The sequence below is a fragment of the Desmodus rotundus genome, chromosome 6 (assembly GCF_022682495.2).
Source record: "Desmodus rotundus isolate HL8 chromosome 6, HLdesRot8A.1, whole genome shotgun sequence".
NCBI lineage: Eukaryota > Metazoa > Chordata > Mammalia > Chiroptera > Phyllostomidae > Desmodus > Desmodus rotundus.
This window is the reverse complement of record NC_071392.1, coordinates 137,333,715-137,352,499: the sequence shown is the minus strand read 5'-3', so window position 1 is coordinate 137,352,499 and position 18,785 is coordinate 137,333,715. Positions and strand designations below refer to the sequence as shown.

At 40.6% G+C, this 18,785-nt stretch overlaps 1 protein-coding gene across 5 annotated transcripts in view; it reads left to right on the top strand.

Annotated features, from left to right (window-relative positions):
* PPP2R2B (protein phosphatase 2 regulatory subunit Bbeta) overlaps positions 1-18,785 on the top strand; it is a 416,365-nt gene that overhangs the window by 156,619 nt on the left and 240,961 nt on the right. Inside the window, exon 2 of one of the 5 annotated variants that reach the window (XM_045185066.3) lies at positions 13,848-13,920. The exons of the other annotated variants lie outside the window; for them this stretch is intronic. Coding sequence (XP_045041001.1) covers positions 13,884-13,920 — 37 coding nt within the window. The 5' untranslated portion in view covers positions 13,848-13,883. The remainder of the gene's footprint in view (positions 1-13,847; positions 13,921-18,785) is intronic. 5 annotated transcript variants of the gene reach the window in all.

The window sequence follows — 18,785 nt, the reverse complement described above, 5'->3', positions numbered from 1 at the left end:
AAATGGCCTCTCTTTATTCTCTAAGTAGACTTGGATAAGTCATTTAACCTCGTGAACTTGAATTTCCTGATACAGAACATGGGAATACCTTGCATGTCTATGTACATGTGCACGGTACTGCCTATACCCAAACCATCGCAGATGTCAGTGTTAATAACAAATAATGGTGATTTCTGACTCTTGCGGAAGGTTTACTGTGCGCCAGGGATGGACTTGGGGCTTTAAAGTATGTTTTCCATTTATTCCTCCCAACTCTACAGGTTGAGTTGATACTGGCCTGTACCTCTTTAAGTGAAAAGTTGAAGCAGAAGGAAATGAGTACTTGTCCAAGGTTACCCAGCAGTAAGTGTGGCAGAACAGAAGTCACTCCCAGCTCTGTCTGATTGTCAAGCCCACGTTGCTGAACTCTGCAGCAGGTCATGTCAATGGAGCATATGTGGACACACCTGTTTAAAACAAAAGTCATGATGCTGACACAGAGCAAAGACCTTTTATTTTCATAAACAATGTGTTTTTGAATCAATACCAATACAAAGGGTCCAATTTTTATCAAGACATAGAAAATGAATGGAGGGAAAGTTGGAAGGCAATGCAGTATTCTTAGCACTGATGTGGATTATATTCTAAGTAGGTATTTTTCCCAGTCCTGCCACCATACTTAATCACATTTACTCTCTGGGCTTAGTTTCTAATCTTCTAAAATGAGGTTGCAGAAGAGGATGGGCAGGCATGCTAATGGGCAGGCTTTCCGGTTGCAGGTATCTGTGATGCACTACATCTATATTTGTAGATAGATCTCCTTGGTGTGTTCTGATGATGCGTTCAGGGTGAGTTGGAGGGACACAGGCATAGGCTTTAAATGGTCCCAGGATTTCAGGCCTGGCTGTCCTTACTGATGGATCAGATCATCCTTCTGGCAAGAAGGCTCTGGTGCAGCCAAGAGGTGGAACCAGAAAGGGAAGTGTCTCTTTGCTAAAAGCTGCTGCAGATGGAGGAGTCGGTCTGTCTGGACGGTCCACGACTTTGAGAGGAGCCATTTGGCAAAGTTATTGGCAGGAACTGCCTTGCAGCATGAATACTGGAGACTGTCCTGGGGTGAAGTGAATCAGGGACACAGCGAAGGTGGCTGGTGGAACAAATAACCATCTGGTGAGCTGGGCGCTGCTCATCTTGCAGCACCGAAGGCAAGAGCAAGTGCCAATCGGTGAGGCTGAGCGCTCAATGACATGATGTGACAGGCACACTGGAATTTCTTCCTTGCTATTATTGTGTGCTTCATGGAGGGAGTTATAAACCCCATGTGAACCTGGCTCCTTCAGCAATCAGGAAGGCTCCAATGTCTTCCACTGTTCCAAAGTAGGAAAGGAAATGCATCAGTTCAAACAAAGCCCATGGATTGTATTTATCACCAGCTGCTATGCGGATTGTACAGGGGACTATGGTGAAGTATAAATTCTTGTTCTCAAGTATCTTCTCATCTATTCGGGCAGATGACATTGCAGCCTTCTCAAAATATACTTTACCTTGTGCAAAGCTGTGTGGGTCTGTGCTGGGTTGGCCTGTCAATCATCCCAGGTGGCTGAGGTGGTAGAATCAGAGCCTGCTGGCTCTGGACCCACTTCTGGCAGTGGTATGAACCAATCATGCTGTGTCTCTGATAGTTTTCTTTTTTCTATCCAAAGTGTTTCATTGGGATGGTTCCCCACTCACCTGGATTCAGGGTGCTTCCTCCTGTAGGCTGATGGAGGGCCATGGAGCTGCCAGCACACAAAACGACCGTTTGCACGTGGCTAAAGACAGTGGTGATTTCATAGCATCCTGAACATTTCACACCTATGAAGTAGGGACTGTGGCTGCACACCAGGCACTTCTCCAGTTTCCTCTTCTCTTCTGGAGAGGGATGGATGAAGGAGATCCTTTGCGAGAGGCGTGGCCCGGTGGGGAGGTTGTCACCGCCAGAAAGGCTGATTGTTTTCTTCTCTATAAAATGTGGAAGGAGAAAAGGCAACATGCCCCCTATTAATATGTTCCTGGTTATATGTGAGAATTAAATAAATAAAGAAGAGTATCTCTATTGTTCCATGCATTTGGGACCAATGGTTGACAGTACTTTGGAAAAGTTAAGGCAGAGAATTATAAAAAATGGTATACCTATTTTTTCCTATATTTATTTTAATAATTGACTTTATTTATGGAAGAACTACTGATTTTATTGTATTTTTTCCATTACCATTTATCCCCCTTATATCCTCTCCCACCTCCACCTCAGCCACCCACAGTTACCACACTGTTGTCTGTGTCCATGAGACCTTTTTCTTTTTTACTGTATCCCTCCACTCCTCAGCCCCCTCCAAGAGCTGTCTGCCTGCTCTCTTAACTATGGGTTTGTCTGTATTTTGCTTGTTATTTCAGTTTGTTCATTAGCTTCCACATATGAGTGAACTCATATGGTGTTTGTTTTTCTCTGACTGGCTTGAAGGGCTTTTGATGAATCAAGTCTTAATCCTTCAGCATGGGTCTGTGGATTGAGGGTTATAATATTTTTGTTATACAAACCACACCCAGAATCGAAAAGACCATGTCTGAGTTTGGTCCTTGAGATTGAGTGAGAGGGCAGATACCTGAGAAGCAATCATGCTACAGACCCATCTGGATTTCTATGGTTGTCCCTAGTCTTTTATCTCTCCTACCTTTAATTCACAATTTTTGTCATCTTTTGAAAGCATTCGACTCAGCTTTCATGTGAAACAAATACTCTTTCTTTTCACACCATTCTTTTCTTCACCTTCCATGATATTTAATTAAATAACAAGTATAACTGAAATCAGGAGATTTGGGAGCAAACACCCTGACTCTCAGCAAACATGCAGCTCCACCCAGAAGAAGCTGAAGGCTAGCTATCAGAGATTGTCCTACTAATTAGAGTAGAGAGCATGCTATAGGCCCATTTTACAGAGGGAATGGAAGGCATTTTTTTTATCCAGTGAGACTTCTACTTAGAAGTCTGTTAAGACAGCTTCTGTTGTAATTATAATGAGGAGGAAGAGCTCCCACATGCTGAGTGTTTGCTGTGAACTAGGAATTAGGTTAAGTCCTCTCTATGTACTGTATATGATATACTCTGTATTTATATATGGTGTACTATATGTATATATAGATATGATAGAGATACATGAATATGTGTGTGTGTCATTTAATCCTCACACCAACCATCAGAACTATCTACAATTAAAGCTGAATTAAGTGAGATTTTTAGGACTGTTCTTACTATTGTTTGTCCATCTTCTTATATATGGTGCCTACCTGGCAAATAGCCCACATTACATATTTATTAGGAAAAGAAGGGAATAGATTTCTATTTTACTGATGCTGAAACTGAGGCTTAGAGAATTTATGTCATCAGCAGACTCAGGACTTGAATGCATGCCGGTATGTCTGACACAAAAATGTGTGTTCTTAGGAACACACTTAGGTGTATTACAATAGTTTTTTTACAAAGTCCTTGGTCATATATTTTGGATCTCATATTGCCCTATGAATAACTTTGTAACAGTATAAAAATTTAGTAGCATCTTCACTTTGTACAGGTATGTAAATGTGCTAGAACAGGGGTAAGGAAACTTCCTGTAAAGAGCAAAATAGTAAATATTTTAGGTTTGGCTGATCACACAGTCTGTCCCAACTACTCCACTCTGCCATTGCAGCATGTAGGTTCGGCTGTGTTCTAGCAAAACTCTTTTTGTGAAATCCGATGGTGGCCCATGGACGTTGGTTTGAAACCCAAAAGAGGTTTTAAAAATGTTTTTCTTCCAAGTGAGTGGCTGCAGTCAGTGCTGGAGGGAAGCTGAACTGAACAGGAATGACTTAGCGGGGAGAGACGGGCTTGTGGGACTCCGGCAGGTGGAGAGGCATGGCGGGGGCTTCCTAAGGTAGAGCGGAGTCTTGGGTGGTGATTGGAGGCAAAAGGAGGCAAGGAAAATGCTACAGTCTTTGAGTGAATGAGCTGCAGATGACAGATGTGACAAACTCTTTAATAGCCCATTGGAATCCCTGCATGTAACCATAGCTCTTCCAAGTAGTGTCCTGCAATTGTTCATTCAGTAGTCATTTAGAAAATATTTATTATATACTAGGCATCATGCTAAAATATACAGGCATACCATGAAAAAGAAACATACAGATATACCCTGTTCTCATAGAGCTTGTATTCTATTGGGAAGATACATGTTAAATGAACACAAACACAAGAATATGACTATATATCTTGTTAAATACTACATAGGAAAAGCAAAGAGGTTATGAGAAAATAAGATGTGTGCTCACTAGTGAAAACTTGGAGTATAAAGAAAAGTGCAAAAAAGAAAATCACATTTACCTCTAGCCCCAGACATGATCATTATAAACACTTCTTTATGTATTTTCTTCCAGGGTGTGTAGGGTGGGGGAAGCTGGGGGGAGGCGAGAAATAAAAAGAGAGGGACAGTAATAGATGGGTACTGGAATTATGTAAAATGATATCCTATCCATTATTGTTTTGTTTTTGACTCAAGCACAATGCTGAGAGAATTTTTCTGTAATATCCTATAGTTAAACCAATCACCTAGTTTTAGCAGTCACCTAATGCAGGAAGTTTGGATTATTTTCAATATTTTGCTATAGTAATTGTGTGATAAATAATTGATTAATCTAAATCATCTTTCTGGTTATTTTCTTAGAACAAGTTTCTAACATCAAGATTGCTAGGATAAAAAGTACAAACAATTAATTTTCTAGATAATATTAATCACTTGTCTTCTAAAAAATGTTGTACCCAGGATCGCCTTTACAGTTGCCCTGCTCTTTGCCACCTGTGTTTGGTCTATATTTTGCCTCTACCTTACACTGGCACTGGTTTTCAAATTGTTGAAGTTGAGACCAGGAAACTTATGTGGGGTGAAGATTAGGAAAAAAAAGTCCACAAAGATCTAACCATGGAACTTGACTTTGATCCCATTGCCCTTGTTTTGCCCCAAAGCCCCAGGTACTTTTATCTGTTCTGAGAGGGAGGCAAGCTCAGCTGTCAGCCTCTGCCATTAAACAAATGGGTGAGTAGTTTATTCTCTGGGATTTAGTGCCCACCTATATTTTAAAAAAATGACATTCATGGTTCCAGGGCATCATTTGTAGATAAGTATATGGAACCTAGTGACCCAGAAATGTCAATTTTTCTCAAACTGGTGAGTAGGTAGTTTCAAAGAATGATGGACCCAGAATGACAATTATGGTGGGAGAGAGGGTTCAAATTTGACATTTCTAAAACCCATGTTAACTTTTGTTAATCCTATGTACGGTCGAATGCAATTTCAACCCAGCAAATCTGAGAAAACCAGACTGTCATTGGCTTTACAGTTCCAGCCATGTCTAGTTTTTCCTAAATATTGGGAGCATTATTTAATGAAAATGAAAAGTGCAAATCTTACAAACCACTGCTGGGATTGTATTTTTAGTGCATAATTTTTAGTCCCTCTTCAAACTATAATGGCTGTCTGCATTTCAGCAGTCTTTGGGGATTGCAGTTGGGAGTCTGTCTGTAGTCTTAGCTCATTGTGCTTGAGTATCTGCAGGCATTTTTCTCCCTCTGAAGTGTCTTGAGGCATTGAAATGAGAATACTAAGTTTTCTAAGACATTTTTCATGTTAAAAATGTATGAAGTACTAAAAATGATACACAGATTAGGACCTACACATTCAGTAGATAAAATGTAAAAGGATGCATGGGTGGGTGGGTGGATGGATGGATGGATGGATGGACAGACAGTTGAATAAATAAAGATTTGTGATGGTTTGCAGGAGATCCAGTTGCTCCTCTGAGGACTAAAAGTGCCAAAGCAGCTTCTAGAAACATCAAGTTTAAAGTCATGATTTGGAATTATAACATTGCAATCTACCTCTCCTTGCCTGTCCCTCTGGCTGGAGGGCAGGGCTAGAGGTACAGGGTGAAGCATTAATCAGGGTGGTGCAGACCCTCAGGGACATGCTCCTAGGAAGTTGGTGGTGGTCCTAGTTTTCAAAAGGAAGACGTGACAGAGGGGAGAAGAGCTCTCCTGGAACCCGGAGCTAACGGAAGAGATGGGGACAGTTCGGTGCTTCCAGCTGACATCTCTTGCCATGACAGATGTCTCATTCCATTTCTGTTCTGTAGGATTAGCCTAGGTGATCCTACTACTAATGTGCATTGGGTTGGCCAAAAAGTTCATTTACTTTTTTTCATACAATGGCTCTAGTAGTGCTTAGTTGTCTTGTACTTCATTCAAAACAATTTAGTTAGATTGTATTGTGACAGCTGTTACATCAGTGTGAATTTTTAAAAAAATTATCAAAATTGGTGAATTTTTGTGCAGCCATTTTAATGTTGAAGATGGAAGAAAATACACATTTTCAGTGCATTATGCTTTATTATTTCAAGAAAGATAAAAATGCAACTGAAACACAAAAAAAGATTTGTGCAGTGTGTGGAGAAGGTGCTGTGACTGACTAAATGTGTCAAAAGTGGTTTGGGAAGTTTCTTGGTACTATTGACATTTTGGCCAAATAATTCTTTGCTGTGGGGCTTATTCATTAGAAGATGTTTAGCAGCACTCCTGGCCTCTACCCACTAGAAGTCAATAATAGGAGATAGCCAACATACTCAAAATATCCAAATCAACAAAGTTATTGGTGAAAATGAAAAATGTGTATTTTATTTTATGGAAAAAAACTAAACAGAGTTTTTGGCCAACCCAGTGGTATGCTTTGGAAGTCAGAACCCTTGGCCACTTCCTAAGACCCCTTGTAGGGGCAGAGATCAAACACTCGCTAAGGTCTCCCCAGGACCTGAAGAACTCTGTGCACCATGCTGGAAAGGCAGAAGCCAAGCTCAGTATCATGCTGTGTCTGCAAACGTGCTTACTCAGTCCCTAAGCTTTCTCAGCACAATTTGAGATGGAAATTTTCTGATCAGAATTTTTCCTACAAGTCTTAGAAACTTGGATCAGAGCCCGTTGTGCAGGCCAGGTTTTTTTTTCTTCTTCCAGTTACTTGACAAGCAGGTTGCCTTTGAGTCACTCATATGGATGGCCTTGATCTAGACATTGGCACATGCTGAAACGGCATTAAAATATTTTCCTACTCTTGCTCGACCCTTTAAGATCAGTCTGTTCACAATTTTCTCCTGTTTACAAACCTTAATGTTTTCTGCCTGTCTCCTCATCTCCTGGGTCTCTCCTAACTGATCTTCAAAGGAACTGGGCTGGCTTGGGCTGGGTCCTCCCCACCCCAGGCCATTCCTGCTTCCCTGCCCCACACATACTGCCCTCTCTTCTCTGGGACCTACAAGGCCTGCCACAAATCCACATTTTCCCATGAAGGTTTTCCTGAACTCCTCAAGTTCTTACCTCCTGGCAACAATCCTGTGAGCTGTAGGTGTCATCCCCATTTCTCAAATGTGAAATCTGAGGGCCAAGTGGAGACAGCCATCCAGAAAGGAGCAGACCTGGATATTGTTTTCCCAACAAGAAAGAAGCTCTTAGATTGGCAGCCATCACGTTTTTGCTTCTCCTACAGAGGACAGTGCAGTGCTGGGCACATGGGAGCTTAGTGAATGGTTTTGAACTTGATTTGAGTTTGATAGTAGATTAGTAATGCCTCTGTAGTTGGGAGAACAGCCAGTTACATATTCTTTACTTAGGAATTTAAACCTGTGGATCCCTCTAAACAGGTTGAAGCCAGGTTCTCCTACTCCCACTACAGTTTAAAGGTAGAGGGAAGATGTCCAGTGATGTGCTGTCGTTTTTGCAATCACTTGGAAACTGGCAGCTAATTAAAAGCAGAGCCTATTATTTATCCTGTAATTCATTCGTTTATGGGTTTGTTCTTTTATTGTACTCTTTAAGCATCCAGCAAGTATTGATTGATAACTGAAACCTCATTTATGTGTATGAGTTGGTATATGATGATATCAGTATGAAAAAACATATAAAAGCTTATTAGCATTGGTTGTGGGGGAGGGGCAAAGCAAGCAAAAATAAGACTACTAAAAAACTTAAAGATTGTCACATCCATGATAAAAAAAGGAATGAATTCCTCTTGTACAAATGTCTATGTATATACATAAAGAATTCCTTATAAAGAATGGCTTCCAAAATATTGATGATGGTTATCTCAGATTGGTAGAGTTTTCAGTAATTTTTACTATTTACCTGTATATTTTCAATAATGTATGGCAGTTTTAAAAATAAGTATATAATTGCATAATAAAGACAATTAAGCTGTCGTTATGGTGAAAAATAATGCATGAGCATGTACTGTGTGCAGAGAACTAGTCACTGGATATCAATGTAGTAAATGTTCACCTGAGTCCTTCCTTTTACTTTGAAGTCACGTTAATTTTTCAAGTGAAAATCTGTTTGAACCTGTAAGAGTAATGATAAGTGGACACTACTAACTGCCAAATTCTGTAACAAGAGTCCCTTTCAAGCTCTTACCTGTAGGTCTGGGTGAAAGGGCTTCGTTAGTGAGCTTGGCCCTTAGGTTCAGAACCCCCCTGTGTCTTGGCTGAAACAATAAAGGTAAGATGATATCTCTGACCTCAGCCAATCATTTCATAACGGGGCTGGGGAAGCGTCTGGATGAGTCAGTAAAAATGGCAATGATGGAAAAGCCATCTAAGAAAAGGTGTCCCAGAGCCCATGGGTCAGAGCCAGTTCCGCTGCACAGGAAGAATCTCACGGTCTGTGTTTATTGACACAGAAGGTGTTTCTAATTACCCTGAAGGAATTCCTGGCATGTTTTGCCAAAGCCAGTCTGAAGATGTTTCTTCAGTAGATTAGCGACATCCTAACCAACTGGAGAGGTCTGCACGTGGGGGCAGCTAATCAAGTATGGTACATCACATTGTGACTGTTAGTGACAGAGCATAGGTATGTTTATCAGAGTAACGTAGGCAAGGAGATACCACTGTCCACTCATGAGATGTTCCTGACTTTGGAAAGTATGGCATGTTTTATGTTTGAGAAGCTTTGGTTTGCTTGTCAGTCATTGATCATGGTCTGAGCAACCATCCTAACTTCTGTTTTTCTACTTTGGGTAAACTTGGTAAGATGATCCAAAGTCAAAGTCTCAGTGATTAATCAAGCAATCAGCTTGATAGCCCCCAAACCAGTGACTTGAAAGGATGAATATGACTTTCCAAATATAGGCTCAAGGAAAACTTGTACTTACAATCTTTAGTCTTACCTGTTTGTGTTGACCTACGAAACATTTCAAGAAAAGAACTGTAACAGGAAATGTGGGACGGTGGTGTCACATTGCAAAGCCCTTTTAATCTGTCAGATAATTTGAGGGGAAACCATAGCCCAAGATGTATATGAAGGCACCAAATAAATTGTTTTTTGATTTTCACATATTTTCTCTTGAATCTCTTGGTCTTACCCTTTCAATGAGATGTAAAAACACTCAACAGTAATAAATCCTCTCTTGTATTGATCTCACCAAGTTTAACTTCAGATGGAAATTTTTTTTCTCCTCCCTGCATAAAAATGTCCTTCATACTATCCCCTTTCACTGCTGTCTCAACTGATCTCCCAAATTCTGCTCTCTAATGTGGACATGCAAGGGAGAAAAACATGAAACCATGAAATCTGAACAGGAACCCAAAGATATCATTAAGCAAAATACATTGACCCCTTTGTTGAGTACTGAGAATGTCTCTGTGCTGCTTCATAACATAGCAGTTTGGTGATATTCCTTTTTGCTTACACAGAATGGTTTCTCAGACTATTTCATACCAACATTTACTGATCTGGGGGGTTGCCAGGCTTATACAGAAGTAAGGTCATTGGAATAAATCCCTTTTAACTGTCAAACCAACTGAGTGAAGAGTTCCACGGATGTCTTTGGTAATTATCAGTTTTAAATAGTCCCCTGTCCTCTTGCCTTTTAAATTAGTCTGTCAGTAAACTAACTTGGCCGACCAGGTCGAAATGTTAGCAGCCAAATTTTAAGCAAGACAGAAGTTACATAAAATAGTCATGCTGTCTTATACTTGTGAAGGGGTTTTATATTTTTGCAAAGTATTTTCACAGCTCTTATCTACTATGCATAATAAATTTGGAGAGTAAGTTTTATTTCTTTTCACTTCCTAAAGAAGGAAACTGAGATCCAGGGGAGTTGATCAACGTGCCCATGATCACGTGGCTGGTTTGTGGTAGAGACCAGACTGAGGTCCAGAGGTTGTGATTCCTAGAATAGAGTTCTTCCCGTGATACAAGAATACTGAATAAACCAATTATTTTTTTAAAAAATATTTTTCAGTTGCAGTTTACATTCAGTATTATTTTGTATTAGTTTTAGGTGTACAACACAGTAGTTAGATAATCATATGCTTTATAGAGTGGTCCTCTTGATATTTGCAGTACCCACCTGGTACCATACAGAGTTATGACAATATCATTAACTATTCCCTGTGCTGTACTTTACATCTCTGTGACTATTTTGTGACTATAAGTGTGTACTTCTTAATACTTTCACTTTTTTCACTCCCTCCCCTCTGTCAACCTCTTCTCTCTGTGTTTCTATTTTCTTTGTTTATTTATTTTGCTGTTTAGATTACATATCTTGGTGAAATCATGGCATTTGTCTTTTTCTGATCAACTTATTTCACTTAACAGTATCCTCTAAGTCCATCCATGCTGTTGCAAATGGTAAGATTTTCTTCTTTTTTATGGCTGAATAGTATCCCATTGTGTATATGCAGCACAGTTTTGTGTCCACTCATCTACTGATGGACACTGGGTTGGTTCTATATCTTGGCTATTGTAAATAATGTAGCTATGAACATAGGGGTGAGTATATTCTTTTGAATTAGTGTTTTGGGTTTCTGTGTGGATATATACCCAGAAGTGACCTTGCTGGGTCATAAGGCAGATTCATTTCTAATTTTTTGAGGAATGTCCATACTGTTTTCCACAGTGGCTACACCAACTCCCATTCCCACCGACAGAGCACGAGGCTTTCCTTTGCTCCACATCCTCACCAATACTTGTTTGTTGATTGATGATAGTCATTCTGACAGGTGTGAAGTTGTATCTCACTGTGGTTTTAATTTGCATTTCTCTGATGATCAGTGATGTTGAGTGTCTTTTCAAATGTCTATTGGTCATCTGTACATCCTCTTTGCATTGTTTGTTTTTGGTGTTAAGCTGAATAAACCAACTTTCACTGGACTCCCAACTGGGCCAAAACTTGTGGTCTTAGAAAAAAATGTTCATTCTTGTTGACTCTCTGCAAGGTGTTAGCCACCTACATCCTTTGCACAAGGTTCTTTGGGGAGAGCAAGTGCCATAGCCCCATGATTGTTAGGCCTGGGTGTGAGATGTGTCTCATTCCTAAGGTCCATTCATTGTTGCTATTGTCAAGTGGAAGGGCTTTGGGGCCACATTCCTGGCCAGTGCAGCAAGCCTCAAAGAACTAGGGTTGATTTTAAAGGTGTGGGAAAGCCCAGTGAACTTAGCTCCATTTCATGACTAAATACTACACCCAGATATCTAATTCACAAGTATCTGTCATATGGAACAAGTAGGACAATAGGGAAGAAAGACAATGGATTGATCATCTCCATCAGCTCCATTATCTCTGGAAACATAATATGAAGGCAGGGAGGTTACATTTACTGAGTGGTTTTTACACACTGTGTATATCTTCTGCTTCATTTCTTCTTACATGAGTAGTTGACTGCTTTACTGAGAGGAAGGGCTTATTATTTAAATCCTCTAACTGTAATTGCCCATATTAAAATTGGGACAATAATAATAACCACCTTCCATAGTCTTGTGAGGAGCCAGTGAGAATATTGTGCAGTGTTTGGTTCAGTGCCTGACATGTTGAACATTCATTAAGTGGTTGTTTTGAGTATTTCTAGAAGCTTTAGGGGGTCATAAGTATTATTTGAACAGAAATATACATTCTTTCTGCCCTCCAAACTCCTAGAGTTCAGGATTATATTAAAATATATATACAGGCATACCTCAGGGATATTGTAAGTTTGCTTCCCGACCACCTGCATTAAATAGAGTCAATCTTTTGTTGGTGGAGGGTCTTGCCTTCAGTTCATTAAAAATGTAACATCTGTGAAGGGCAATGAAAGCAAAATGCAGTGGAGCAGGTATGCCTGCACTTCGGTGGTTAAGGACGATGACTCTGGAGGCAGCTGGGTTTGTATCCTGTCTCCATCGTTTGCTAGGTCTGTGACCTTGGGCAAGTTATTGACCTCTTTAAGCCCAGGTGCCTCCTCTATAGATGAAGATAACAATGCTTTTGAAAATGCAGACAACTGTAGTTGAATAACAATAAAAAATAGTAAAAAAAAAAAAGATAACAATGCTTAACATCCTAAGCTGGTTGTGAGTACAGGTATGCTTGTTTTATTGTACTTTGCTTTATTGAGCTTCACAACTGTTGCATTATTTTACAAATTGAATGCAAGGCCCTCCACCAGCAAAAAAGATTACAACTTGTGTTAGTGCAGTTATCACTTTGCTGCAGTGGTCAGGAACCAACCCTGCAGTAGCAATGCTTGCACTCAGTATGAGTATGTAATGTGCTCAGTCAGAACACTCCCAGGTACATAGTGTGCAGTAACCACTCAATAATTTTAGGCTCTATGTGCATGAATATTAGTATAGCTCTCTACCTGTCATAAAACATAATCATTACTTTCAAGAGACACTTGGTTTTGATTACAGAACAAAGCAGAAATAAGTTAACACCCCAACCTTAATCTTTGACCCATGATCAGTTCTGGCTAATGGTGATTGATCACTTTCAAGTAATGAATATAATCTCAGATAATAGTAAATGAAATCTTGAGAGAACCCAAGCTAACTGCTGCCCTTTTCTGAATGTGAAATAAAGCATCAGGGACCTAAAACCAGTTATCCCCTCTTTGCACCAGGAGTAGGACCATTTTAAAGGGTGATAGCTTTGAGCTACTAAAAAATTAATGATAACAGATTAATTATAACCCTCTTTATATTTGGTGGTATGTTAAAACCTATTCAGGCTCAGTTTCGTGTTTTTTTTTTAAACCTTGCATCTTTATTTTTGGTACTACTTTTTGTATTGCCTTATTCACAGATTCTCCTAGTTTATAATCTTATACCTGTGAATTCTCCAAGAGGAAGGGAGCCCCATCTCACCTGTGAAATGACCTCCTATTTCTGAAATGTTCACATTGGCTCAGAGTCCGTCTATGTACCAGAGCTGTCTCCCTGTTTTTTGCTTTGTTCCTCCTAGCCCTACACCATGAAGCTTTACCTCAAAAACTTCATACCCTATGCACCCAGCCCCTCTTTAACGATAATATGTGAAGATCGCTCTCCTAACCACTCCAGCCTCCTGACTACTCCCTAGTGACCTGATCGCAGTTGTTTCCACCTGTAACATGTATCAGAATCACCTGATGTGTATGTTAAATGGAACTTGCTGGGCTCCCTCCAGAGTTGCTCACTGAAGAGGCCTGGGGTGGGGCCCACAAGTTGGGTTTCTGTCAGTGTCCCAGTTGCTGCCCAGGCTCCTGGCCCAACAGCACTTTAAGAACGGCTGCTCCCCCAAACCAGAAGACAGCCCTCTTCCAGTGGAGGAGACAGGAGCACAGAGAAGTTTTGCAGTGTTGATTGCATCACCCCATTGGCTTAGATGTTGATGGGCCAGGAACCACCTCCCACAGAGAGACTGCAGGGGGGCCTGGGAAGTGTGCAGTGCACCTGTATCTTACCAAAAGTTGAACCAGCATTGCCACCTGGAGTCTGGATCTGAACCCCGTGTTTGTCACAGGAGCTACAGGAGAGCCCAGCACAGAAATTATGAAGCATGAATTATCCAGATGAAAGCACCTATGGAAACAAAGGTATTATTATTGTTACTTATACCTACTGTTCTTAATGAAATAGCAATGTGGAAGTGTAAGCTAGTTCCAAATGCTCAACAGTTGCAATTCACCTTTTAAATAGAAAGTGTAGAGAGGAAACATTGGTTCACATGCTGTTTTAAGACCTAAAACCATGTTTTGGTGAAGCATGTTGGTCCACAGCTGTGACAAATTATGACTGGTTGTAAAGAGACCAGCCGAGAGAGACTAGGCTAGATGAGGGCAGACCCCACTTTGTAGATACTAGAAAGAGGTTTTGAATAGGTTAGTGGACCAGATAGATATATTAACTCCTTTCACCAAGAAAAAGGGCTGGGGGTCAGGAGGTGAAGCAAGAGACCATATGGACTTCTTCCTTTGTGTATGATGAAGAGTGAAGGGTCTTACTACATGGGCAGTTTTGAATTAGCAAGCAGGTCCAGAAATCTCCTGTAGGAAAAACAGTAACCTCTGACCTGTGTGAAACATTTGGAAGCCTTTTCAATATAACCCTTAAGTAGTCCCACCTGATTTGGAAGAGGCACCATGAAAAATTCTGTGAGTGTTTTACAATTCATTTCTTGAACCTGTGTGGTAAGCCACTTCGCTTTATAGCCTTTACTTTTGGCTGCATTTGGGAGCCCTGGAAAATACAGTTTAGTACACAAGAATGACAGTTTTATTGAAGAAAAAGAATCCTCAGAGATTGTTACTTGAGGTGGAGTTTGTAACAGAGGTAGATAAGAACACAGAGACAGATCAAACAGGAAGGCAATAAGAAAAGAGGAGCTACTTTTAAGGAAAAGAATGTAGAAAGAAACATTTAAAAAAATGTTTATCATAGGGAAATGAAATTAAAAAGGTTGTCAAAGACTTAAAGGTAGAAGCAAACAAAGATCAGACGTGCAGATTACGTAAATGTATCTATGTTTATGTATATTCACTATCAGCCTATGGCTATGGATGTGTCAGGTGCTGGTGTCCCAAGGGAACTATGCAGCCTTAGCTTTATATGTCTATAGATTCCATACAGATTATATTTAATATTTTTTAAAATATAAGCTAGGAGAGCAGCATTTGTTTTTTAATAATACTTTGCAGTATTCGTGATATGCAATAGAGTTCAGTTCTTTGCTTGCTACGGAAAATTTTACATTCTTCTGTCTGACCTATTTTTTAAAAAGGTTTATATCTGTTGTAGTTCCAACATACCTTTATTTCATTAATTTTAACCAAGTAACATTTTTAATGCATTCTAATGTATTCATTGGCAGTCTGAGTTTGATTTGGTTTGCCTTCAGTAATACTACTTTAATGGGAGGGGACTGGAGACCTTGGGCGGATTCCTCTGGAGTTCCCAACTTTTATGCCCTCTTTACTTCCTCCAAGAGGGAGGAAGAGGGGCAGAACTGAAGTATTTATTTGGTCATGTTTTTCTGGTCTCTCATGTCTGACTCAACATTTCCGAAAGCACAGAGCTGCAAGTGAGAAAGAGCTTGTTGTGAGAAAGAATGCCAAGGATGAATACCTGCTTTTCACCGTGCCTCATCAAGGGCAAATGTTTCTGAAACATCCTTTCAAAGTACAAAGAAGGTGCCCTGTTCAAAATGCTAAGGGGTTGGTAACTATGTAAGCATTGTGCATAGCTTCGTGAATAAGTGTGAGGTCTAGAATGAATGAGTGTGTGTGTCTTAACATAATGTGTCACTTCAAGGCATTATTTCCACACCTTACTTTCTTCAGGAATGGAATTCAGTAGAATTTGGTTAACATTGCCCTGAGTTTCCAACATGAGGTTAAGATTACTTAATAGCACTATAAAGTATGAAGCCACATATGACTGACCGTCTCTGATTTCCCAAAGTGCTCCAATGAGAAATAACATTTTACTGCGTGGCCGCAGATTTGATATGAAAGGAGTCTGTCATCCATCGTTTTATTTAAGTGTTATTGCAGCACTTACTATGTCCCTGCTGCTGTGCCCGGCACTGGGGGTGCAGAGGTCGAACACAGACCTGTTCTCTTTAAAGAAACTCATGGCCTATTGGGAGGGACACAGAACAGGCAATTATACTGCAGTGGAAGAAGTTCCGTGAGGGGGAAAGTACAAGGGACTGTGAGACAATGGAAGACGGCTCAGAGGGGGACTCGTGAAGGACACTGCTAAGCTGAGACTTGGATGGGGAGAAAGAGGAGTGAAAAGTGCACCAGGCAGGGGGCAGGGTATAGTCAGAAGATAATGACTTCGTCCTATCTGGGTTCTTTAGTAGTTATGTGACTTCAGGAAAAAGTCTACCTCGGAGATTTAGTTTTCTTATTTTCCTGTGGGGGGTGATGGATAGGGATAATAGTCGGGGCAGAGGTGGTGGCCATGGTAGATGGTGGTGGTGGAGGAGAAAGGCATAAACAATAGCTGCTAATATTTAATGAATACTTATTATGTGCTGTGTTGAAGTATACTAAGCATTTTTCATGAGTGAATTTTATTAGAGTCTTACAATAACCTATGAGGCAAGTACCATCGTTATTTCTGTTTCACAGATGAAAAAAAGTAAAGTTTAGAAAGGTTAAGCAGCTTGTTCCAGGCCAGCCTGCTAGTAAGTGGAAAAACTAGGATTTGAAAACAGGAGTTCACTCTAGCAGGGGTTGTCCAACCTGTGGCCCAACACAAAGTCATAAATTTACTTAAAACATTTTGAGATTTTTTTTGTGATTACATGTCACAATGTATTTAATGTGTGGCCCAGGACAACTCTTCTTCCAGCGTGGCCCAGAGATGACAAAAGGTTGGACACCTGTCTAGAGCCTGCATTTGCCACTATTACTATGCAGTTAATAATCTTTTTCATAGGGCTGATATGAAAAAAGAGCAGGATAACTCATTTGAAAGAGCCTTTTAACCTGCATGGAACTCTCAACTGTCATTGTGCATGTTGAGCTGAGGCATGAGTTGTGTGCTTGGTAACTAGCCTGGGATAAAAGTGAAACTGGTTTCGGCCATCTATGGGCTGCTGTTACTTGCCTGGTTAGCAACTCCTCTAACACTGTGGCCTCAGCATGTGAGTAGTCAAAAGTGGCACTCCCTGGGGACATTTTTTTTTTTTGAAGCAACAGAACATGAGATGAGGTGGACCGTGGATTTGCTTGCAAGTGGCAACTGATATGTTAGAAAGTCCTCCAGCATTTCTAAGTCTGTTAATCTCTGTTAATCACTCCTTGTCCCTCTGTAACTGCTCAGCACAAAACAAAAGGGAGGCTTGGCAATTATCCCATTTCTTTTTAAGAATCTTGGCTTCTAATAGGGATAATCCAAAGCCTCAGATGGACTTAAAATTCTAGACTACCCACTTGGACCTGTACACATCTGTCATTTCTATCCTGCCTCCACTCTTTTTTTGTACCAAATAGACTCTTGTTCCTGTCACCTCGCTATTGCTGGCATTCCCCAGCAGGCTCCTTGCATATATTGCCACTCTAATCAGCCAGTGTATGGTGAATTGGGGACTGTCTTTGCTGGCATCACACAAGCAGGTCTGTGTTGCTGGCCAGTGTGTTGGCACCATTAGGAGTGGTTGAGACTGTTGGGAGAAGGGTGGTTGGACATGCTTTGGGCACAAAGAGCATGCCTCCACTTTAAGGGGAATGGAGTTGACAATAGGGAGATATGCAGTGAACCAAAGTAATGAATTCTTCTGCATCATAGTTCAGTTCTGGAGCCTGATTGTTAGTTTGTTTAAGTCCCACTTGAGACCTGATTGGGGGCGGGGGAGAGGCGTCCCTTTGGAGGCTTGATTGAGCTAATATGAAAGGCAAGACTGTAATTCAGATATACTAGTGAAATGCAAACAGTTTCACGTATTAATGGCCACTAATGACCTGTAATCAAGCTATGATTTCTTAGGTTAAAAACAAAGATACAATTAGTTTATTTGCTCAGAAATGTAAACAGAATTTATCAGTCTGTTCACAGTGAGCTGGAGCATTCGCCCTGAGCTGGGGCACCTTGGGTGCGGGGGCTTCCATTGTCAGCTCTGAGATTCTCCCAGCTTTTTGACCCTTGTGAGTCTGTGATCTTCATCAAAAAGGGTCCCAGAGGATATCGTCCTGTGTGTCCTTTCTCTGTGGCTTTTCCTCATGATAAGCAAGCCACTTCAGTGTTTTTTCTTTCCACTCCACTCTGGTCTTATGCTTCAGCTGGTTCATATTCTCAGAGTATCCCCATTCATTCAGCAAATATTTAGCCCAATTATTGAGGGCCAGTCGTGCTCCAAACACTCTCCTAGGCCTTAAGTTTTATAAGGGTGATCAAGTGAGTCTTGACTCAATCTTTGCAAAATGTTATGCTCTCGCCATAGATGTCTCTAAGGTCTTCTCTTGCTCTAATTACTCCTTGCATTCCTTATCACGAAAACCAAGGGAAAAACCTCTTGGCATGAAACAGATACTCTGTTGAAACATGCATCGTAGAGGACAAGATACTTTGATCCTTTGGGATACATCAAAACTGGCAGTAGCAATTTTGAGGGATTATCGTGACTCCTTAGGAAAGATATACCTGTGTTTTGCCTAGTCTTTTATTTAATTTGAGGAAGTAAATACATTTAAATCCTTATGGGAGGGCGTGACATTAGAACATACAATCCTTTAATCCTTCATCAAGTGCAAATGCTGCGATCTGTGTGAGAGTTCTGAGCAGTGGTGCTGCAGGGGATTCTGGTGAGGCATTCAGGTCCAAGCTCTGCTGAAACAGTTGGCATGATCTCTCTCCCATGGAACATGGCTCCGCTCCTTCCCAGCACTCCTCACATACTTGTGAAATTCACTAATCTGAAATGGCTATCAATATGTGTTGGCTCCCTCCTCCA